Source organism: Gymnoscopelus microlampas (genome assembly GCF_963454915.1).
Source record: "Gymnoscopelus microlampas genome assembly, chromosome: 10".
Lineage (NCBI taxonomy): Eukaryota > Metazoa > Chordata > Actinopteri > Myctophiformes > Myctophidae > Gymnoscopelus > Gymnoscopelus microlampas.
In genome coordinates, this window is record NC_139947.1 from 16,810,147 (window position 1) to 16,835,227 (window position 25,081).

A 25,081-nucleotide genomic window follows, 5' to 3' on the forward strand; every position below is an offset into this window, starting at 1 on the left:
CAGACTGGCCTCCAAGTATGTCCGTATATGAAAGTTACCATGCAAGTTGGAAATGCATGCCACAACCGGTTATGCAATACCTGTTGTACCCGTTGTCAGAGTACCTGTCTGTCTGTCTGTCTGTCTGTCTGTCTGTCTGTCTGTCTGTCTGTCTGTCTGTCTGTCTGTCTGTCTGTCTGTCTGTGTGTCTGTCTGTATGCGTCCCTTTTATGCTCATATATGGAGTTCTCTGTCAGGCATGCCCAAATACGGAGTCTATGCCAGTCTATGATGTCATATTGATGACATCAGTGTACTCATATGGGGATTTGCAGAGTTATTACATTTTTTGGGAGATATGCTGATCCGACCGACTTCCCACCTGCGCATCGGGTCCTGAGCTAGGTTTGAAGCCGGTCACTCACATATATGGGCATGCCATTGCTCATATATGGGCATAGCAGTTGATTCGGCAGTTCTGGATAATTGCCGATCTGACCGTCTGCATGGTCCCTCTGGTCATCGGCGATGCACATGCCGAGTTTGAAGTCGGTCGGGCGGCCGGTTCTCAAGATACGTGAACTACAGACACTGACACACAGATGGACAAGGATTTTGTGCATTTTAAAGTAGGAGGTTTTATCACTATATGTCAGCCATACCCAAATATAGAGTAAGAGTTCCACATCAGTCTTACCCAAATATGGAGTTCCATGTCTTGTCAAACGGGTCCATGATGTCAGACTTAATTGTTGTTTCCAAGTAATCTGATTGGTAATATTGGGTAACATAGCAACCTATTATAGCAACCTGTTACAAAAACTTTTCATGGCATCCATGTTTGTTGATATCAGGTTGCTATGGTTACCCACATGGTTGATATCAGATTACTATAGTTTAGCATTGCTAATCAGAGAACAATCTGACATCATGGACCTCCATATTTGGGCTAGACCGACCCGGAACTCTATATTTGGGCATGGCTGACTCTTAGTGACATCATAGTGATGATGAGAGCGTCACAGCCGGTCAGCTTAAAACCTGATGCAGAAGGAATGGTTTCGTATACAGAGCCTTCACAAGCCCTTCAATACCAACAAGAAGTGTAACCACTCCACCAGCAGAGACAAGAAGGAAAGTCTACTACTAGTATTCACACCATCCCTATATTCCCTGTTCGTATAGGCAGACATCATTTTGTTAAGTTCTTGCCCTACGCCTCTGCAGCAGAAGTTCCCAGTCAACCAGTGCATTTTGAGTGGTTTTTACAACCTTTAGTTTAACCACACTGTTTGTTTACGGTGTAAGAATGGCAGATCCTCAATCCTGGTCAGACAATAAGGATGATTATGTTCTCAATGAGGTGATAGGGAGTGGTTCCACGGCTGTGGTCCAGGCAGCATACTGTGAGCACAGAAAGGAGCATGTGGCCATCAAGCGCATCAACCTGGAAAAGTGTCAGACCAGCATGGATGAGCTACTGAGAGAGAGCCGAGCTTTGAGACAGTGTCGCCATCGAAACATTGTCCCTTACTACACCTCCTTTGTGGTTAAGGATGAACTCTGGTTGGTGATGAAGCTACTCAAAGGTGGCTCTGTGTTGGACTTCATCAAGCATACTATCTTGTGCGGTGAACACAAGAGCGGAGTGTTGGATGAAGCCTGCATCGCCACCATCCTCAGAGAAGTGCTGAAGGGGCTTGAATACCTACATTCAAATAGACAGATTCACAGGGATCTGAAGGCTGGAAATATTCTTCTTGGCGATGATGGCTCAGTGCAAATTGCAGACTTTGGTGTGAGTGCCTTTTTAGCAGATGGTGGAGGAGACATGATCAGAAATGTGCGAAAGACATTTGTAGGTACTCCGTGCTTTATTGCCCCAGAGGTCATAGAGCAAGTACGGGGTTACAACTTCAAAGCTGACATCTGGAGTTTCGGTATAACAGCCATTGAACTTGCCACCGGAGCCGCGCCGTATCACACATACGCACCCATGAAGGTGCTGCTGATGATTCTGAAGAATGACCCTCCCTGCCTGGAGACAGGCTTAAAAGACATGAAGATGGTGAAGAAATACGGTAAGTCCTTCAGGGAGATGATCACCCTGTGTTTACAGAAAGACCCAGAGAAAAGGCCTACTGCTGCTGAATTGTTAAAGCACAAATTCTTCACAAAAGCCCAGAACAATCAATACTTGGAGAAGACTCTTCTTCAGAAGGGACCGACGATGTTGGATCGATCAAAAAAAGTGCGTCGTGTACCTGGGTCCAGCGGTCGTCTCCACAAGACGGAGGACGGAGAATGGGAGTGGAGTGACCATGAGCTGGACGAGGAGAGTGAGGAGGGTAAGGCTGCGGTGGCGGCTCTGCGATCACCCAGGATGAAGGACGGATCACAGAATTTGGAGATTTTCCCGCCAATAGGCACCCCTTGTCTTCAACCATCTGTTCCAGCCCAGGAGAGCACTGTGAATGCTGAAGAGACAGGCGAAAAGGCTCTACCAATGGCCCCTGCAAATACAGCAGGTCCCTCACATGGACCACCGGCTGGACAGGACCTTGTAGCATCAAGCACCAATGTCATCAGCCTGGTGCTGAAGCTGAGGGATGTGAATAAGGAACTCAACAACATCGAATTTGATTTCATGTTTGGCAGAGACTCAGCTAATGGGGTGGCTCAGGAGTTGGTCTCAGCCTGTCTGATTGATGGGAAAGACCTAGTCATTGTCGCTGCCAATTTACAAAAGATCGTTGATGATCCTCAGAACAACAGAAATGTTACCTTCAAACTGTCATCAGGCTTGGATGAGACCGAAATTTCTGATGATGTCAACCTCTTGGGATTCGCCAAGCTCAGCATCAGCTAGTCAGACACAGAATAGGACTCAAAAGCTAACCAGCCGATAGACAGAGTTAACAGTTAGTGGTAATTATTTCCATAATGATAAATAACAGTTCACAACATTGCTCTGAAAAACAAAACAGTAATCCCAATGGCAGACAAGTCCAAAGAAACCAATATTATTATCAATATTAGGCCTACAGCACCTATGGCCTATGTCACACTTAACTTTAACCTAACTATGACAATATATACCTGTTTATTGGTAAGAAGAATAGGCTAATGTGACCCGGACCACTGGTGTAGCGGTCTGGGCACCTAGGCTCCAAAGTAGCCTGACAGTGTGTCACGGGTTCAAGTCCCGATCCCGACGGCCTTTGCTGCTTGTCACATCCCATCACACCCCATCTCTCTCCCCATTTCCTGTCAACCTACTCCTATCAATAAAGATATAAAAAAAAGCCCCCCCCCAAAAAAAAAATTAAAAGAAGCATAGGCTAATGCACACATGGGCAACATACGGCCCGGGGGGCTGGACCTGTCCCTTTGACCATCTCAATCCGGCCCGCCAAGTCCTCAAAGAAAAAAATAATGCCCCCCCCCCAAAAAGAACATGGGAGTACAATTCACAATACAAGGTCCTCTAAAATGGATCGCTCATAAAAGCACAATGGCTTAAATTCATTCTAAAAGGCTGCCATATATTAATGGTTGTGGGACAATTTTTTATTGTACAGGTAAGTTGATCCATCTTTATGCCTGTATGACCTGGCCAGACATCTCTACGGTACGGAATTGTAGTGTGGGATTCTTCATCTTTTTCTTGTAGTCTTCATCAAAGTCTTCATTCTGGGCCACAGTGAAATGGTTCTTCCAGTCACCAGCCTTTCCTGGAAAATCAAGGTTCAAGGTGTTCTTTATTATGTTATGTCTTGTGTACAGGTACATAAGAGTAACATGTACTGACTAATTTACTGCTGGTTTATTCATACCATTGCAAATGTAGCAGCATCCTTAATAATAATAATAATATTCTAGATATATGCCACAAGGAAAATAAACAGAAAAAGAATAATCAAGAAGGACAGCTTGACTGACTTGAAGGTGCTGTGTGCAAGGTTCTTAACTCCTAGGTTATTAACTTCTATTTTAAACATCTGTGTGCAAGTAAAAGCAGTAAAGTGACCTGTGTGTGCCAGTGTCCTTAGCAAAAGCTATGAGCAAAATCTACAGGGGATGACTTAAGAAAATGTGGGAGGGACAATTTAAATCGGAGGAGCTCGGGTGTATCATAACTGTGGGAGAAATTAGCTATCTCCTCTTTACTCTATTATGTTATTTATTCACCTTTCTGCATGAAGGGAGATACTTTGAAATCCATATCTGAGAAGTAAATTAGTCTGATAATATGTCTTATGAGTTTAGTACACCCTCAGTGTACTTATTAAGCAGCAGGCTCACACTGCAAGGTCAAATAGCTATTCCTCTGTAGGCAAGCGGCAGACCTAGACAGCAAGACGACGAGTTATAAGGTTTTATGAACGCAAGGAGAATGTTTCTCGTATCAGGCGTCAGTATGCTGGCTAGGGCAGTGACTATGGCCTCAGCATATAGCAGTGGGCCTTCCATTCTCAGTCGTTGAGAATGGAACACATGTTTATAGTAGTGTCGCTGCTCTTGGACGCTGAGCGTGGAGCAGCACATTTCATGGTCAGGCAGAATTGACCTTCCATACTCAAGTGCTGAGAACACATCTTTTGGTCAGACAGAAGAATGGAAGTCCTCAGTGTTATCCTAACAATGTTGTATGTATCCTTGTAGAATCTGTATTTAAGCTTCCCCAACATACAGATCCGTGTCAGACTCCCGTTGCCTTCCGAGACAACCGGACCCTGTCCACCTTCCCTTCCCCCATCTCCTTCCATCCCTTTCCCCTGTCCAACTTTCCCTTCCTCCATTTTTCCTCCTTTTCCTCCTTTTCCCTCTCCCTCTCTGTTCTTTATTATTATTCTCATTATTATATTACATAGGAATTATTGTTATATTATTGTCATCTGTTGTATTTAATAAATCTACTGAAACCATATTTCAGTATTAACACTTCATTCTCTCACCGAGGAATTATTGAATTTCCACAACAAATGAACTTCTAAACACAAAGATATTGGAAATCCATGAAGATGGTCCCACTGCAGCTGTTTCCTTTATTTCATACTCACGCTTTCCGTCCATGAATCTCTGAAGGTAGCTGCTCCAGTCTCCTGGCTCTGGCTGGGACATGTTCATGCGATCAAAGTGGAAATAGGACACTGCATTGTCTTTGGCGTTACGAGCCACATAGACATCCAACCGGCAAGCTTGCTGATAAATAATAATAATAACTAGACCAATTTCATCCCACAGGGGGAAATTCAGTTTTCAGCTTCACCCCGCTGAGTGCTGCCCACAGAGGGGCGCAGGTGGGGGAGCAGTGAGGGGCTAAAAGTGTCTTGCTCAGGGACACTTTGACAGGGCTCGGACCTGGGACCTTCTTCTCCCAGGAAAAGGGAAAAGCAATGTAATTTGATAGTTAAACCGTGACTGTGTGTTAACAAAGACGCGCAAAGAACACTGATCCGATGAATGATCTGTGTGGATATACTGTACAGGCGTCGTGCCCAAGATTCAATAACTCCCTTACTACTTCCTCTGTATATTTGATTAGATTGTACTGCATGTCAAAGTAATGGGGTTATAAGTTGATTTAAAAATATGTATTGCATATATGCTGTACCCTGCAGCCTTGCTCCCAGAAGGACATTGGCACCAACTGGACTGGAAGATGGGTTTTGATGAGGCGAGGAGACGTGGTCAGTTTATCTGCCAGTTCTGTCCCTGTATAGAGGAATAAAGGTGAGCTCTGCAGGATGGTTGTCAGTGGGAATTTTACAGTTTTTTATATAGTAACATATTACGTCTGAAGGTATGCTCTGCCATGTCCTGTTTACACATTAAAGTGTCTTGTTTTATCCGTGAACCTTAACAGGACTCTCAAACAAACGTGCTTAATGATTGATCCTAACTGGATGATATACCAGTAAGTAATTACCTTTCATGAACTAGAATCAGTTTCTGCCTTGCTTAGAAATTAATGGCACTGTTTGACCATGTATTGAAAGGGTAACATAATAATGCTACAAAGAACATTACCTTTCAGACCGTTGTGAGAATAAACTTACAATGAATAAAAACTGGAATTAAAGCAAGGCACTATCATTTTGCAGCATGCAGATTGAGAGACTGGGGGTTGCATACAGGTTTTTCTTTTTTTTTAGGAGGAACCCCTGTAGGAACTCATGCTCAAACCTGGAGGATGAGGAGGATACATGACCTCCAGGAAAGGTACTCTGTCATAGATAGGGATGGACGTCTGACGCTCTAAAGATGTCTGGCCAAAATACAGAAGGTCTAGAATATAAGAGATCCATGGAGAGAGAGAGAGAGAGAGAGAGAGAGAGAGAGAGAGAGAGAGAGAGAGAGAGAGAGAGAGAGAGAGAGAGAAAGAGAGAGAGAGAGAGAGAGGGAAAAGGTGACAAAAATCCTTAAATCCTGAGTCATCCTAAACATGGTCCTTTTCATCTGCAAACTCGAGTATCTCACTTTCACACACTGACCAGCTTTAGGATATGTCGCAATGAGGATGTCATCTGGCCTGGCCTGAAAGTTTTCAACATTCTCCCAGTTGTCTGTGAAATAGTTGACCATAGAGACTCCACGAAAGTCAAACAATTTTGGTCGAGGAGGTACCTCCCTCTGAAACAGAAACATAACAATGACCAGGACAATTATCAGTGTTGGAGTTAATGAGAGGTCTAAATCAACATTTTGAATAGAAGAAAATGTTTGTTTGGGAATTGAGTTTTTCATTGTTGCATTTTGATAACAGAGTGTAAATGAATGTGAACATGCATGTATGGCATTGTAAAGTAGATTAAAGGAATATTCAAGGAAAGGCAATGTATTGTTATAGCACATGCAATTCAAAGTGCTACATAAGGCATAACATGTCTTATGTAAAGTAAAAAAAGAAATAAAAAGAAATACCACTGCGTACTATCAGCAATAAACTTGTCCTTGTCAGGAGAAGTTTTGCGTATAGTATAGGAACAGTGTTTAGTATTTATATTTTTTCAATAACTCCTGGAAAACCTAACAGAGTAGCAAAGACAATTGCACAAAATAGATAACGTTAGTAACAGACTACCTTGTCCACAGCAAGTGACATGCTGACAATTCAGTAATGTGTCTTTGTATCTGAAGTGACTTCCTAATCTGTTCTCTGCAACCGCTCTTGTGTCTGGCTGTGACACATTATTTTCCTTCCTCTCGTCGTGTTAATAACAAGTATTGTAAGCTCTGAATGCCCTCCTCCCTCGCCTTTCTCAGGACAAGGTTTAACTTTTATTGATCAGATGCATAGTGCATGCACATCGCTGTAGTGTCCAGGTGCAGGACAAACAAGAGATCAACATAAATGAAATAACAAATTCATAACTTACAGTATACATATAACCAAAAATGTTATTCTGTGCTCTGAATCAGTCTTTGCTCATGTACAGAAAAATCCAGATGTCCAGATTTTCTGATTTTTGCTGTTATTGTGCATACTTAACTTAACTTTCAAACTGGTCTCTTTATTTTGGGCATGTCATTATACTATATACTATAATGATAATGATTATAGGCAATATTTTTCAAAAGGTTCATAAACTAATTTAGCAAAATTAGCAGACCTACTAACTGTACAAGTTCACAATGCATTATGAGCTATTTTCACTATTCGTCACAACAAAGAACATAAACAAAGACCACCATTTGGGAGATGGGAGGAAATTATGTCTTGGTCTGATGTGAAACACATGGCTCCTTCTGAGTGTCTCTGAGGATGTAGCCTGTATACTTTCTGGAGGAGCCCCATCCCCCATATATGCACTGAACTTGACTCTGGTCCACAGTATACAGTACATGCCATGCATACCATTACAGGGAATCAGTGAGCCAAGCCTTAATCACATGAACCCCAGTGCGTTTGTCATAATACTGTAGGCACATATTCACCAAAAACAGGCAAACATCTGATATTTTCTCTATGTGACGAAGTATATAGTATATTCATTCACAAATTCATTTTAGGACATATGAGGACATAATATACTTTATGTAGTATTGAATATGCACACATTAAGTTGTGTGAAGACTACATTCTTTATTTCTATAGCGCATTCCAAAACAACTCACATTGTACCAAAGTGCTTTTTGCTCCGGCAATTTTTATATAGTGGCTCCAATGTGGATCTCAGAGTTCAAACTTCGTTGTCTGTTGTGACATCAGTCATCTATGACATCAGACATCTATGACATGTCTATGGTGTAATGCTCCAAATTTGGGCAATATTTCAGCCAATCAGAACCCCATTGACTTCATTATAAAAGTTATATATTTCAAGCAATATTTGTAGCTACACCACCAGTCTCAAAATGGCAAACCATCTTCGCTTTGTTGCTCGGACAGTGATGGTTCAAGAAGGCAACATTGATGCAGCTTACAAGGCTTTAACCAGGGTCCTGGCCCATGATGGGATCATCGAAGCAGTGAAGCGCAGGCGTTATTTTGAAAAGCCTTGCCAAGAGAGAAGGAGGGAAAACTATGAGAACTGCAAAAGGATCTACCACGCCGACATGGCCAGAAAGATCTCATTTATCTCCAAGACACACAGACAAGATGCCTGGGTGGGTTGCTAATGACATGAAAATAAGAGGCTAATGAATAGAGAACATTATCAATGGACCTGCCATTATAAGTCCAGCCAGGATGGAAGACCCTAAAAAGGAATGCACCATACAAAGTGAACACTGTAAAATGAATGAACAAGGACCATAATGATATATCTCAACGTCAACAGACAAAATGGCATGATTTGCACTGCAAAATGATTTTCCAGTCATTTTTAGTCATTGTTCTTTTATTTGTATTGTAGTATGAACAATGCCTGTACAGTATGTGGAGAGCAGAACATTTTGTGTCTTAATATATTGTTGGTGATGATGATATTACTCAACAAAAAAAATGGTTATTGTCTACTTTTTTGGTTAATAAATAATTTCAAATAGGAAGTTGGTTAAATCCTTTTACTCAACATCTGGAGTCTAGCGTATCTATATGATCCTGGGGGGAAATAGTTAAATAAACAGTAAGTCTTTTTCAAAATTATTCATTGAATGGGCTTGAAGTGAACCGCTGGGAAAAAAACGCTAACAAACCAATCCTGATACCGTCCCATATCAAGAACTGCCATAAAGTCTTTGGTTCTGTGATGATAATGATATTTTTCAAATCGGTCAATTGTTTCCACCCAGTTTTAGCCCAGTCATTGAATTTAGATGTCACCACCAGACATATCAGAAGGAGATCTCTGAGTCTGATCTTCTGTCTACACAAGACTAGCAAAGAATAGTGATCTGGCTCAATATATGTACAAAACTGATTGTTTACTTGACCGCTGTATGTTCATTAAACTTCATCATCAGGCCCTCACATCTAGAGTTCAGACATACACGGCAAATCTTTGAATATTTATATTTTGGAACAAAATATTGGGGCCCTTGACATGAAAAGGTTTGAGAACCACTTATATTATAGCAACATACGTTTTTTTTTGAGTGGTGCCAACCACTCCTATATCTGACTTTGTCCGTGTACGTCCATATGTATGTATGTATGTATGTATGTATGTCCAATAAACAAACATTGATGACAACACGGGTGATGACAATACGGGGCTCATCAAAGGCACCACTCTCTTCACACAGGGTGTGATTTCTTTTTTAAACTTTAGGATTTAGAAGACATTTGTAGAATTGGCCTCAGGTTTTAATTGGATTGTTAATCCATGTGGCCTACTACTACACAGTTGTTGCTGATTGGTCCAGTGGTTTGTGAGAATACCTCTGAAGTCCGGACACACAGACCCTCTTATAGATGGATAGCTTCTTTGTAGCCTCTGTAAAATGTCATGTCAACACAAAGCAGTATGTATCAACTATGTACAGTCAGTCTTAAAAGCCTTCATACTGTTTAACGTATAAATATAACAACTTATTACTCTTTTTTTATTAGATTTGTGAAGGTTATTATTAGTGTACTTAATAGCGGTGGTTCTCAAACATTTTCATGTGAAGGAGCCCCAAAGTGATATGCATGTGGCTGTGGACGGTCCACAGCCACATACATATCAATTTGGGGGTCAGTGGACCCCCTTCTGAAAATATTTTGTGCCAGGGACCCCCATTAGAGAAGAAATGTGTTTAAAATGTTTTAAGAAATGTCAAACTTTTCCCAATTGTTCAAATAAAATTGCAAATCGGCTGTTTTAGATTGCCAAAGCTTAAAGTGGTAAAACCTTTTATGCATTATTAACACATTTTATTGGGGACCCCCTGAAACCTCTTCATCCCTGGCTGGGGGAACCACTGCTCCCTGATGCTGGAACGTCCATGTCGCACTGTTTCTTTAAGGCTTGGCCTCTGACGTAGACGGAAGTTCAGAACGTATACGATATCAGTGTTGCCATGTCTGCGTCTTACAAGCGACTTTGGGCTTGTTTTTCTGTAAAGTTGCTTTTAAAATATTGGTAGTTGCGGGTTGCGTTTTTTTGGGGGGGGGGGGGGCTTGTTTCTAAAGTGTAGTTGCTCATTTGGGCTCGTTTCCTATAATGTTGTTTAAACCTGTGGTTCCCAAACATTTTCATGTCAAGGTCTGGACTGGTCCATTATGTGCTCATGAGGCTCATTTTGGGCTTGTTTTCATAGAACTGGTTGCTTGTTTCTCTCGCAAAACCTGTCAACACTGATGCATCTTATCAGCTTCACAACAAAGATGGCGACGTCCGACGAGGCTGTGGTGAATGATACACACGTGGGGAAAGTGGACAAAAACACCAAGAAGAGGAAGAAGGTATTCATAATAACAATTGTCATAATAACCTTTATATCATACTATTCATATCCGTCACAGTTCTTAATGACATATTGAGCATAGACACGTGTCGTGCTTTATGAACCACATGTCAGGCTTCCAGTAGCAGCACCATGGTCCAGTGGTGGAAGAAGTACTCACATTCTTTACTTAAGTAAAAGTATCAATATGAATACTGCAATGTAGAAATACTCTGTTAAGTTAGTACGGAATTCTAAATGTACTTGAGTTAAAGTACAAAAGTATTGCTATCAAAATGTACTTAAAGTACTAGCCCTGAAACATGACTGTCATATCAGACGAGCGTCATGTGAACCATGGCTATTAAAGTATCAAAAGTAAAAGTACTCAATACGCAGAATGTCCAGTTTCACAAGTTATCATGTCTAAAATGTCTAAATCTTTGGAAAATAGCAGATCTACAAGCTCACAACGTGTTGCGTGGGGACGGGTTGTGAGTTTGTAGACCTTATACTTAATTAGTATATTTTGTTGGCAATTACTTTTGTACTTTTACTTAAGTAAAATTTGGAATACAGGACTTTTACTTGTAACAGGGTATTTCTACATTGTGTTATTGCTACTTTTACTAAGTAAAACATTTATTTTTATTTTTATTGAGTTCTTCCTCCACCACTGTGATGGAGGCACCATGGTTCAGCCATCCTGCAGATAAACATTTCATTATGTGTTTGTTTTTTGTGACAGTGTACACCTCGCTACTGGCAGGAGGCAAAGAAAGCAAAGAAGAATCAAGAAGAGAAGACCGATGGTGGACCAAAAAAAGAGACGTCCGATGGTGGACAAAAGAGTGAACTGGCTCAGCAGCAGACAAAGGGGAAAAGGAAGCAGAGCCAGAAAGTGAAGAAAAGAAAACAAGGAGGAGGTGAAAATCATGGAGTTCAAAAGAAGACTATGTCTGGGGTAAGTACATGGAAGTTATTAGAGCAGTGAATTCTCAATCTCAACCCTTTTAATTCCCCAGTTTGAGCCACATACCTCCCATTTGATACGATTGTTTTATCTCTGGGCCCAGAATCTACACTGAAAGGTCATGAATTTAACTCTGAGATTGTACAAATCTCAAATGACATTTGGTTTGTGTACACTCAGAGGGTCCGTTGTCAGTCATTTAGCTGCGGACCACCTGAAAGCCCCTCAAAAGACCTCTGGGCGACAGACCCTGTGCTGATTAGAGTTCATATTCGAAGCACGTTGTAAGTCTCTCTGCTGGATAAACTGCTAAATATCAATATAGTAGCTAACAATATCTTCAGGCCACTCAGACGAGCGTTAACCTGAAAAATTACTTATTTTCTATCAATTACACACCCCATGAAGCCTTGAATTCATGGAGATTTTTTATTTTTGGACGCATTCCTGAGCCAATAATTTGATGACCGGGTGTATTTCCGGTAATAGATTCAAAGAGACTCCTTTGAGTCTCCTACCGGATACATTAGCATCTTTCCGCCGGTAATCAAATTACTGGCTTAGGAATGCGACAAAAAAATCTCCATGAATTCAATGCTTCATGGGGTGAGTAATTGATAGAAAATAAGTAATTTTTGGGGTGAACTACTCCTTTAACTTATCAAACTATTGTTGTAAACTCTGCAGCCACAGTTGTGTCAAAACCGTGTGACACGTCTCTCAGAGCTCGGTTCTATTTTGGAGCATTGACGCTCGGCACAGACCAGGGCGAGAGTGAATGGAACAACGCTCTCTCAGTGCACGTGTGGCGTTATTATGAATCCCACGCCGCGTCCTGGATTTAGACCCGCCTTACGTGTCTGATTGGCTCCCCGGCAGGCATAGTTTTACTGAGGTTAGGGTTAGGGTTAGGGTTAGGTTTAGGCATAGTCTTACTGAGGTTAGGGTTAGGGTTAGGGTTAGGTTTAGGCATAGTTTTACTGAGGTTAGGGTTAGGGTTAAGGTTAGGTATAGGCATAGTAGCAAAAACGAGAACTGTCAATCACAGCGACTACTGACCAATCACAGCGCCCGCTCAGCGGGTTTGCCACGACGCGGTGTGGGAATCATAATAACGCGCACGTGTGTGTGTGCTTCCAATGTGAATACTTGATGTGCGGCAAGGACACTCGCGTAAATGTCTCTTTCAGTGTGTCACGGCCTTAACTCGGAACAATGTAACAACAAGATCAGTGCAATTTAATTTATGGTTGTATGCTTTCACAGGGAGCAAAGAAAACGACACAAGAAGGAGATGAGAGAAGTAAAAAGAATGGTGTGTCTGGGGTAAGTAAATGGAATCGATTGTTATTGCACAAACTTGCGTAGCCTTGAGAATCTTGTTCAGATACATTGTAGCTATGGGCAAGTTTGTGTATTGTTGACACTTGCACTAAAATCTAGACGCTCAATTCATACCAGCAGCTGTGAGCAAATGTTCATTGTGCGGACATTCGCGAAATGCTATAAAATGGGCGTGCCTGAGGTGTGGGTGACAGACAGACACCCTTAATAAATAAAGTGAGTTGTGCTCCATTAAGAGCTCCAGTGAGTAGTGGTGGGAAAAAACGTTTATTTCAGTGAACGAACGATTTCGTTCACATTCACAGCAATAATTCGTTCAAGTGATTAGTTCAAATGATTCGTTCACGCTTTTTCTAGTGGAAAACATTATCGCAGGAGCATTGTTATTACGTCGCGCGTACAGACACTCGATGCTCATCTCTGGCAGCTTGTTTGTAAAGAATTGATACATTTTACATAGTAAATAGGCCATGTAGTTACTCAATATTTCAGACCTACAACTGCTTATTTAAAACTTTGTTATTAATATTTGCTACTTCCATGCATTGCATACAGTAGACTTTTTTCTGTGGTGTCGAGTGTACATGCCAGTGATGTGTTCTACCGTGGTATGCTGTATACGTAGTATGCCCTGTAGATTTTTTACGTCGCCACCGTACTGTATACCTTCAAAAACTGTTCAAAACAGCGTATCTGATACGTTGATACGGTCTGATATACGCTACTGCCCGGGAGTTTCCTCCGAGGTGGAAAGACTGGTGACCCGAGGTTAGCCCAGGAGTGGCTGGGAGGCAGCAAGAATGTGGGCTAACTCTGTTGATGGCTTATCATGTGAGTAGCTATTGTTCTTGAGGTGATAAGTAATGGCTGCGACGGAATTCACACATTAACTCAACGACGTGAATACTAATGAAGTACTCTAATCAGGCAGTGTATTGGCGTATGCGCGTCATAGCACAGCATGAAGGCAATGAAATGTTGGTTTTAGTTCAGTCTGCTCCCACTCTTGGAAACGAAGATGGGACCATGACCACCACCAAAAAATGTCTTCATTATAGACGCGCACATGTCGTGCGTGTGGGAGGCAGGGAATAATCATAGTATACCTTGCAAAAAAATCTAGAACACACCACTGGTATATGCCTATTTCAGAGCACAGCGCGCTTCTGATTGGCTTGTCGTTCTGTGCAGAAGTGATGAAGTTTCTTAACGTACACAACAACATTCCGCTCCGCCTGCACTAAACGTCAAGAAAATATACCACAGTGGCATTATGTAGTTGTGTTTTCTATCATGTATGTATAACCAAACCGTCGCGCCCAATGCCCTCACAGGTGAGCGTGCACTAGGGCTGCCTAAAGGATATATCATTATCATTCAAACCTCAAAGTGTGGAAATATGACCTTTCTGTTAGTGTCATCCTGCTGTTTTTGTACAGGTGAATGGAAATGACCATGCAACAACATAAGTCAAAAATGTAATGTGTTATTGTTTTAACTCTTTAACAGGGCCAGAAGAAAAGAAAACGAGAAGCTGAAAAAAATCATGAAGGATTTAAAAAGAAGCCTATGTTGGTTGTAAGTAAACTGAAAGGGTGACTGCACAAACTCATGCCAAGCCTGAGTCTCATGTAGGCAGACAGATCAGAGATCTCTGCCTATACTATGACCTATACTAAGGATTCCCAACCCCCCCCAAATAATCATATTTGAACTGGGGACCGCCCCATCCCGACAAGCACTTGGAATTGTAGGAGTTGAGGCATTACGTTTAGTTTGACTCGGTTCCACAGATAAATATTGCAATGCAAGGTGTTGTGAACTTACTTATTTTCAAAATGTTTGCCTCTTGGGTAATATTTTACAATTTGGCCAATGTTTGACCATTTTCTTATAGTATAGTTTGTTGATTACTTTTGACATACTAGTAATGGTCAATTTTTTCATTTTAGAGGTATTAAAAAGGTCTTAAAATTGAAATGAAAATAAAGATAGTGGCCAAGTATATAACCCTGGGGGACCCTGTTTGATGAAGTATATACTGTAGGGTTTAAGTTGTTAAGCATTCTTTCTGAGATGTCCATGAATTGTGCGGTGTCAGAGTAACTGGCCTGTAGACATTGAGAGTGCTGGGACGTCCCTTATTGGCTTGGGTACTGGGATCAAGATCAGTTCAGTTTGATTCATGGTCATACTCTTTCACAGGGAGCAAAGAACAAAACACAAGAAGATGAGAGAAGTAAAAAGACTGGGATATCCGGCGGGGTAAGTAAATTGATATTTTTATGATTGCACAAACTTGCGTCGCCCCACAGTACACATAGTTTTTTAGCGGTGCCAACCGCTCTACGTTTGACTCTGTCTGCGTGTCCGTTTGTTTGAGCACGGGCCGTTTGTTTGAGCACGGGATGAGCACGGCAAAGAAGCAAACAGCTATAACTTCAGTTTGCAGCAAGCCACCAAGTCCAAATTTGGTATGTGGACTTAGACCACCAATAGGGACGAGCATGAATTGATGACGTTATCAAAGAGGGGTCCAGGGACCCCCAGCGCCCGTATGAGCACGGGATTTTAAACAGCTATAACTCCAGTTTGCAGCATGCCACCAAGTCCACATTTGGTATGTGGACTTAGACCACCAATAGGGACCAGCATGAATTGCTGAAGCCCCGCCCCCTCTGTCTTCCCATTGGCTGGCCTTCAAACAGCCATAACTCAAGTTCGCAGCATGCTATGGAGTACAAATTTTGTACATGGACTAAAGCAATAGGGACTAACTGTCATTACTTAAGCCCCGCCCCCTCTGTCTGCCCATTGGCTGGGCTTTAAACAGCCATCATTCCAGTTTGCAGCATGCTACCAAGTACAAATTTGGTAAGTGGACTCAGACCACCAATAGGGACGAACTGAAATGAGTTAAGGCCCGCCCCAAAGGCACCGCTTCCTTCACACAGGGTGTGATTTTTATCTCAGAGTATACACTTGTGGAGCTCAAGATAAGTATGTTTTCAGGCCTTGACGTACTGTGATGCATTAACTGCACTGATCTTGAAACGGTTGACACAATCTGTCCAATATTTCTCTTTTAGAAAATGGATCCATTCCCTGGATCTGCTCCAGTCCCAGAAGAGAAGCTGAAAAAGTTCCGGAGGAAAGACAAATGCAAACTGGTGTGTCATCTTATTTTCTGTCACAATTTATTCACATTGTGGTACTTCTCTTTTGCCACCAGGACACTTACAACTCCTTTATTCTTGTATTTCTAGCCTTCCCGTCAGCGCTACAAGCTCAGACGAGTTATGGCACAATCAGAGGTTGTCTCGGACTTGGCCCAGAATCAAGCTGCACGACAGGACCTCCTCCTCCCAGAGGATGCAGGGTAAATCAGTTCTAGAATAACCAACTGTTGAACATTATTGTGTATGAAGCTCCTGCATATACTGTATATATGATATGGGAATATCACCGGAGACCATTAGTGAACTGCTTTGTTGTGACACCTTTCCTTCTACACTTAGATTCTTAGAAGGTGATGAGGATGAGGACACATGTACCATCTCCCAAGAGGACATAGCAGATGCTGTGGATATTACATCTGGGGCAAAGGTGAGTTACTGAGTGGATATCTCAGTGAATGGTGGAAGATCTCAGCCTTTGATTTGTGTTTGAAGTGTTAATCTGACAATGTTGTTTTAATTGTCTGTCATAACGATGGAAATCTCTCTCCTGTTTTCTCTTTAGCATTTTAACCTTAATCTGTCTCAGTTTGGGCCGTATCGACTGGACTATAGCAAGACTGGACGGTCAGTGTCATGCATTTGTATTCTGTAGGCTGTTACTGTAGTTATGTCTGAGTGTGGTGGAGGAGATTGGGTAGTGGGGTCTGGTGTGCTTGATGCTGCACCAAGGATGTTGCGTACATGATGTTGTTAATATATTTTCCTCATCTTGCTGGGGGATGTCTTTATGTGAATAAGATGAGACCTTTATTGATCCCGTGAGGGAAATTCAGTCACCAAATGGAAAGAGCTATTCAAGAGTTCTTGAGTTTCCACATGTTCTCATACTTCTTTTTGATAAATATAAAACCCTTTGCATAAAGAGTGCACACAGCCATTTTGTTGTGTTTGTGAACGGAACTAACACCCGCCGCCCGTCACATCTTATAATTTATGTCATGTGTTGTGAGCTTGTATGACTGCTATTTCTAGTTGACAAATTAGTTCAAAAGGGCCGCAAACAATTTCTTAAAAATAATTCTTAGCTGTCTTTTGACACTATATGCATGTGAGAGGTATTTGTGTTTTATGTTTGTTCATGCGTTCAGCCAACTGCTTGTCGGTGGGAGGAGAGGTCATGTCGCCTGTCTGGACTGGCAGTCCAAGGAGCTGATGTGTGAGATGAACGTTATGGAGACTGTTAATGACGTGAAGTAAGTTGGCCTGCACAAGATTGAGTGTTAGATTTAAACGTCATTCAGCAATAACATATTGAACATGTTCCAGTATTCTAACCCCTATTCAATGTGTTGCTATCTTCAGATGGCTACATAGTGAGGCTATGTTTGCAGTGGCTCAGAAGAAGTGGCTGTATATCTACGACTCCAACGGCATTGAGCTTCACTGCATTCGTAAATTCAACGATGTCCTTCGTATGCAGTTCCTGCCTTATCACTTTTTGCTGGCCACAGCGGTGAGCCCTTGAAAACCTGCCCCCAAATATTAGCAGGATATTGAAAATGTCTATTAAACAATATAAACATACAATATACTTCAACTTTTTATGAATATACTGTATATAGTATTACAGCTTGTGTTTCAACTCTTTTTAGAGAGTAGTTTGGTTAAAGCTTGCGAGCGTACGTTGCGAGCAATACCGTTGTGCGACAGAGTACAAGGCATAACATTGTGCTGTTCTTTCCGCTGTCTAGAGTGCCACAGGTTTCCTGCAGTACCTGGATGTGTCTGTGGGGAAGGAGGTGGCAGCCATTGGCACCAAGATGGGACGGCTTGATGTGATGTGCCAGAACCCTCAGAACGCGATCATCCACCTGGGTCACTCCAAAGGCGTTGTGACCCTCTGGTCCCCCAACCAGAAAGAAGCTCTTGTCAAGATGCTCTGTCACCAGGGCGGTGTGCGCTCGGTCACAGTTGACAAGACTGGCACGTAGGTTGCTCGTTAAAGTTTTTATTTTTTATTTTCAGTATTTCTTATTGGGCAGTTTTTGCTTTATTTAGATAGGATAGGAGATGTGGGAATCTGAGGGCAGAGAGAGGGGGAAGGAAATGCAATATAGCTCTCCACCTGGAGTCAAACCGTAGACGTAAAAACGGTGTCCACTGGCAATACAGATTTCTTGTGTATGTATATGTATGATAATGGCTTATAGTTTTCAGTGTTACTAAATGCCTTGCCCCTTCCCTTAATGCCCACCAGAGGGCAGTTCTTATCATTTCCTCTGGTGTCTTACTAGATATATGGTTACATCTGGTATGGACAAGAAGCTAAAGGTTTATGACATCAGGACCTTCAAACCCCTCCAGTCCTACTTCCTGCCTGCTGGAGCTTCCTCTCTCTCACTGAGCCAGAGGGGTCTGCTTTCTGCTGCTACGGGGGACATTGTTCAGGTCCCTGTCTTCTCTTCTCCACACACACTAATGAATAATACATCAATTATGGGTCGGGATTTGAGGTGCTGCGATCAAGGTTTTTGCGATCCGATTCCGATCAGGCAGCATTGAAACAGATCCGATCCAATTAATTCCGATCCGATACGGCACATAATAGTCTCTATACTGTCTATCTAAAATGTTTTTTTTTTTTTTGTTGCTCTGTAAAGCACTTTAAGCTGCATTTATGTCATGAAAGGTGCTATATAAATAAAGTTTATTATTATTATCTGATGTTTGGCAGTGACAGGGACTCTACAGTACATAATATTGTCGGGTGGAAACCTCATAGAGCTTGTAGATCTGCTTTTGAAGCTTTTGTGTGACGCTGTAGGATGATGAAGATAAGAAGGGCATTCATTTACACCACTGCGAGAGAGAGGCTCGCCGCTCGCGTCGCAAAAGCCAGTGTTCAGACAAAATCATTTGCGTTTCAAATCGTATTGTTTGATCGGCTGGTGATATAACTCAACAGTCACAAGGTATTTATAAACATACTTGTGTGGATGACGGTGACGGAGAATTTTAATGAACTCTGGATCAGGACGCGCTGCGCACTTCTGTGTTGATTGCACGGACTGTGTGTCAGCCCGTACAACGTGGCTCGCGGCCGCGACCGCGGTCCACGCTCCGCGTTTTTTATCTTTACTTTTTATTACTGATTTTATGCTAAAACTAAATGTTAAAAAAGGATTGATCAAGTGATATTACTCAAACAGAGACTATAACCTCTCCAGAATCATAGTCAACAAAGCTTCACAGCGTACTGATTAGAAGTGCTGCATAGAACTGCTGGAGTGGAGTACTGGAATGGAGTGTTTTGATCGGAGTGTTTGATCGGCATTTCCGCTGCGATCCGATCTCCATTTTTTAGCTGTTATCTGGCCGATATCCGATCTGTTAATCGGATCGCGGCATCTCTAGTCGGCTATTAACCTTCTGCACATAGGCCTATGGGTAAATGGGATTCACTTGATTTAACCCCCAAATTCTATTCATCATGTCAGTTGAAACATGGATAAAACTAAGCTGCATTGTACCGTTATTTAACATAACTGAAGTCAGTTCTCAGTTGTGACCAATTCCTAGAGTTTTATGGCCACTTTTATGACCAATTCCTAGAGTTTTATGGCCAGCTCTATCAGCTGGCCATAAAACAATATCATACATAAAGCTTGTGCAGCATAATACAAATCTTCTAGCATCAAGATAATAATTATGTTTGTCTTCGGTAAAGACATTCATGGTCGTCTCATAGTTATAGGAATTTGTCGACAAATCTTTTAGTTGATTTAATCAGCAAATCTTTAAAATTGCATATGCCACATACTATCATGCGGAAATCAGCATTGACAGGTTGGTGAGTTTGAGAACTGAGCATCATTTTTATTTCACTATGGATTGGCTACTGGCGATTGAAAGTTTGCAAGAATTAAAGGGTTTTATTTATGTGCATGGGGAAAAAAACGTACAAAAAACAACTAGTAATAACCAACAAAATCTTAGTCGACTAAGATCAAATCCGACTGATTGATGGACTGAGGGGACAGCCCTAATAATTTCCCTGTTCATGCAATTAATAAATAGTGTGACTGGCTCTGTGCAGGTGTACAGGGATGTATGGAGCACCCCAGTCACCAAGCCCTACATGGCGCACAGATTGCGGGGACCAGTGTGGGGACTGCACTTCTGTCCCTTTGAGGATGTCCTTGGAGTGGGGCATGGAGAGGGCTTCACCAGTATGGTGGTACCAGGTTGGTATACGACACATCGAAAAACTTGTCTTACATTTTCATATAATCATTTGAACCCTAACATCCCTAGTCTCTGGGTATCAAAAGTCATAATAGCCAAACATTCTGCGAAAATAGCCGATCTACAAGCTTTGTTGTATTGCGACGAGTTGTGAGTTTGTAGATCTGCTATTTTTGGCTAAGATTTGCCGACTCACACAGAACAAATTGACTTTTTCTAGAAACACACAAACAGGGGAGGGGTAGAGAAATACACTATTCAAAAATTATTTTGGTCAGTCATGCACATCCCTACAGGATATTAAATGACAAACCGTATTCCATATTCATCTTCTACAATCACACATGTACACAGCGTACGTTTGTCTTTGTTACGTTTGTCTTTGCTAGCACAGCTGTGCGTTGCTAGCTTACAGGTAAAGTAAATACGATGCATGTGTTCAGAGTGCGATAATAGTGCTATATCGGGAGATATTGCCACTCCTTAAAATGCCATTCAGAATATCACTATGTGAGGTCTATGTGAGTTTGGCCAAGGGCTGAGGCTTTTTCTAAGCCATTGGTGGGCCAGAACATAATTAATGGCTCATTTAAGATCTGGAACATGCGACAGACTGCCTTATATACAATAATAACTATTACTATGAAAGTTAATAAATAAATATGTATGTGGTGTAACTGCATACTGAAACTGCATCATTTGTAATCAAATGTCACAGGTGAAAATAGAAATGCTTTTGTAATCATTTTGTCCAAGCCACATTCTTGAATGTTAGGACATTTAGTTAATTAAAAAGGTTTTGTCATGCTCCTTTTCAAACAGAGAAAAATAAACAAGAGCTTTTTCATAGAACAAGCTCTTTCTTTGTTCATGGTCTCTTCGGGGGAAAAAACGGTTTAAGGCATGTGAAACACATTAGTTTGTTTTAAACACAAAATACAAATTTCATCCAGAAGTCTAAGTAGTAGTTGACAGTGAAACTTGACAGAGAAAATTAAAGACTGAAAAGAGAACTTTGCATTCATCCTACCCTGTCTGCCGGTATGAGGGGTTCATCGCCACTATTCTTCTCTATTTGGACATTATAGCATATATGTGGTTCTTTTCAGACATAATGAGATGGTGTATCAATTATTTACTAATAACTAATATGCTGGGTCGATATTATGGTTGGGCCAGTTCTGGCCCACGGGCTGCCTGCTGCCTACCACTGAAATAGAGCATTAACCTAACCCTCTGAAGTTGGAAAAGGTTTTAATCTAACAATCTGAGTCACAACAGTATATTAATGCAGGAGTTCCCCTTTACTCTATAAAAGGGAACTCCTCTGAATCTGTCACTCAAGTCACAGGGGAGACTCAAGTGACTCAAATGGCACTGAAGTACAAATTTCAAATTACGCATTCTTTCTTACGCACAAAACCCACAAGAAGCACAAGCGCACAGACGCTGCTTTTCTTCTGCTCCATGTTAATGACTGCAGCTGTTCTCACTGGCCACGCACGGAAGGCCTGTAATAACATACCCAAAATAGGGGTTGATTATTAATTTGATTATTTAATTTAATGATCGATTAATAGTTATTGTTTTATAGTATATTACATCGATTTGTTTGATTAACTGTTCCACCCCTACTTATCTCTTTCCTCTCTCCACAGGTGCTGGTGAGCCTAACTTTGATGGTTTGGATGCAAATCCATACCGCAGTGTGAAGCAGAGGCAGGAGTGGGAGGTCAAGGCTTTACTGGACAAGATACAACCAGAGCTGATAAGCCTAGATCCAGGCCAGTTGGGCCTGGTTGACTATGCCGGTTTTGAGCAGAGGCACCAAGACAGGGTCACAGCTCTTGTAAGTGTTGGCAGAATGTTCTTTGCATCTTCACTGTTGAATTTATAGTGTTCAGGGAAGGGGAGGAAATATAGAGATAGAAGGAAGAGCAAGGAAACAAAACAGGATGCAGATAAATAAATGTTCTGATATGATCAGAGTGAAGATGTATGCATACGTCATATATAGTAGCAGGTATATAGTACTTAAAAATAGCAGCAGATTCAGGTGTGTACATAAGGGGGAGCTCTAGAACAGTAAACAGATATAGAACATAGGGGCCTCATTCACTAAGCTGTTCGTAAATAGTGCCTAAATAAAGTCACTAAAGGACTGTGTATTTTCTCTAAGCACAATCTCACGTGCGATTCACGAAAGGAAGTGTACAGCCTTGATTTGTGTGTATCGCAGGTGTAACTAATGTTTGCCTAAAAGTCACGAGCGCGCTCCCGTGTAGATCATCCACGCCCCATTTAACTCATTCAGTGCCAAAAATATTTCTGGCTATATCACCCCTGTGCCAAGGCCAAAAATACATTGTAAAAAAAAAGTGCTTAGGAGCCGAGATACAGCCTTTTTCAGTAAGAAGTTAAACAAGAAGTGAATGGAGCAGCAAATAGGCAAAACTTTGGCCACGCGGCAAACACTCAGAGGGATCTAATAATTCAGCCCAATGTTATGCATGTAAGCAATAGATCGTTTGACATATGTTTTCTTTTTTTATGTGTTGAAAAATGTTGGGCACATATATATTTTATTTGAGTTTTGGCACTATTGTAATTGATTTAGCATGAAGAATAAGGCATTCTAATGACATGCGCAAGCTTTGGTCCCATGTACGTCTGCCTCCGAGCAGACGCGAGAGAGCGGACTTCCCTCAAAATTCACGGACAAAAAAAGATTGTATCAGACTCGTAAGGTGGTAATTTGTGTATGCCCTTAAGTGCTACATTTGGGCGTAAACAAGCTTAGTGAATGAGGCCCATAGGTCTTTGTGCAGAAAGTCTTACATTCAGGTTGGACATAAGGAAAAGTAGTCCAGATGAGGATCGTAATCAACATGAAAAAGGGGCATTCATTTATGAAAAAAAAAAAACATAAAAAATAATAATATGGATATAGAACATGGGTTTTCAACTGGTGGTCCGTGAAGGTATTGCATGTGGTCCCTGACCATGCATTTACTAATATAGGAAAGTGAAGATTTGTATTTTATTTTATCGTCCACTAGTTGAGAAACAGTGCAGTAAATTACCTGGTGACGTATGATGATGTGTCAATGTTGTCAGTTACTGGGAAGTCGTATGTCAAGAACTTCCATAGATTTTGGAAGATTAGAATCTCAAGAGAAATTGTACCGGATTGCATGGTTGAGTCACCATTATTAGGAAATGTTCCCATAATCAATCGCATGTGTCTACTTGCTCATACATATGAATCAGTTAACATGAATCAACATGAATCAGTTAACATGAGTTTAATATGGAAGGTTAAGAGAACAGAATAAGGGAAACCATGGGAAAGGAATAGATCAGTGGTTCTCAATCTTTTTGGAGCTCTGGACCACTAGCATATCTCAGTTAAATAATGACTGTTAAGGACTTGATTTAATTCACCTCGAATTAACAAATTAAATTAAGCCCTTAACAGTCAATATCTCATTTAAAGAGTTTTCCCTATACACCACGCCCATATCCCATATCCCTCCCAACACAACAGTGGTCCCCAGGTTGATTCTCAGTCAGGGTGGTGGTCCCTGTTTCATAATCAGTTGAAAACCCCTGATATAGAAGGTTTCTGCCTGACAGAGACAATATTATGTTATTGATGGCCTCCACTTTTCCTAAAACCAAGTGTTTATGTTTTGGTGTCTTCTCAGGGTTATGATCCAATGGCAGTAGAGAAATTCACACCACGGTTAAAGAAAAAGGGCCGTAGCTCAACTGGAAATATTGAAAGGCGCAAGAAGCAAGTGGGTCATGAGGACCAGAGGGTAAGTTATTCCAAAATATCAATTAGCCTATTGATGTGATCACATTTGAACACACTGATATCGCCCTCACTTATGTCAGTACTAAGTCGCTAACTTGTCTTTGACTGAATTGTTCCTTCTCCCCTCCAGGAAGTGATCAAGAAAACGGTGGAGGACAGAATGAGGATAGAAAAACAAAGGGAAAAGGAGAATGAGAAGAGAAAGTCATTTTCCAGCCAGAAGTCTGCCCTCGACAGATTCAAGAAATAGACAAGAGGGAACCATTGTTTTGGCTATGACACAGTGACATTTTTGTGTGTGGAGTGACATTTAAACTTTCTCTAAAAGGCACACTGTCTGTTTCTCTTCCGTCGTTTTACATGAAGAGGCTCTGCAGTAATATTCAGATTGTTAGCAGTCCTTTGATATAAGCTTCAAAGTCTTCATACTGAGGGTTTGTAAAAATGGGGGATTAATTGATTAGCTCATGTGTGTAACTCATGGTCACTTTCTAGGACAAACAAATCCATTTATTGTCTGTTGCCAGAAGCATGGCTCATTAACTGCTCTCACAATGAGGTGCTAGTACCAAATAGCTACTCAAATAGAATTTGAGCAGAGTCCATACAACACGTTCCGCAAAGTTTTGACCTGTAAGATGGACTGTGTGGGTTGAACCTATTACTGTACTTGTCAAAAGTTTTATAGAAATATGTTCTGAGAATAAAAATATGACAAAATAA

General features: G+C 41.4%; 4 protein-coding genes across 4 annotated transcripts; 3 read left to right on the forward strand and 1 right to left on the reverse strand.

Moving 5' to 3' along the window:
• Window positions 1–1,288: 1,288 nt before the first annotated feature.
• Window positions 1,289–2,848, forward strand: LOC311053919 (serine/threonine-protein kinase OSR1-like; the record flags this gene model as incomplete). The annotated part of the gene is made up of 1 exon (XM_084069720.1): window positions 1,289–2,848. One exon carries the CDS (start codon window positions 1,289–1,291, stop codon window positions 2,846–2,848), a length of 1,560 nt encoding a protein of 519 aa, XP_083925846.1.
• Window positions 2,849–3,576: 728 nt separating this feature from the next.
• sult1st4 (sulfotransferase family 1, cytosolic sulfotransferase 4) lies at window positions 3,577–7,127 on the reverse strand (the record flags this gene model as incomplete). The annotated part of the gene is made up of 7 exons (XM_084069986.1): window positions 7,067–7,127; window positions 6,473–6,615; window positions 6,169–6,293; window positions 5,597–5,697; window positions 5,043–5,169; window positions 4,171–4,206; window positions 3,577–3,713 (listed from the first exon to the last, which is right to left on the reverse strand). The coding sequence occupies exons 1-7, from the start codon at window positions 7,085–7,087 to the stop codon at window positions 3,577–3,579; spliced, it is 690 nt and encodes a 229-aa protein (XP_083926112.1). The 5' UTR covers window positions 7,088–7,127.
• Window positions 7,128–8,340: 1,213 nt separating this feature from the next.
• On the forward strand, window positions 8,341–8,604 carry LOC311053937 (small ribosomal subunit protein bS21m-like; the record flags this gene model as incomplete). The annotated part of the gene is made up of 1 exon (XM_084069744.1): window positions 8,341–8,604. One exon carries the CDS (start codon window positions 8,341–8,343, stop codon window positions 8,602–8,604), a length of 264 nt encoding a protein of 87 aa, XP_083925870.1.
• Window positions 8,605–10,733: 2,129 nt separating this feature from the next.
• Window positions 10,734–25,081, forward strand: wdr46 (WD repeat domain 46). Its single transcript, XM_084069706.1, has 17 exons — window positions 10,734–10,816; window positions 11,546–11,761; window positions 13,037–13,096; window positions 14,624–14,692; window positions 15,320–15,379; window positions 16,204–16,284; window positions 16,381–16,493; window positions 16,633–16,720; window positions 16,856–16,917; window positions 17,442–17,546; window positions 17,656–17,806; window positions 18,045–18,280; window positions 18,588–18,741; window positions 20,390–20,537; window positions 22,197–22,387; window positions 24,246–24,359; window positions 24,489–25,081. Exons 1-17 carry the CDS (start codon window positions 10,739–10,741, stop codon window positions 24,606–24,608), a joined length of 2,046 nt encoding a protein of 681 aa, XP_083925832.1. The 5' UTR covers window positions 10,734–10,738; the 3' UTR covers window positions 24,609–25,081.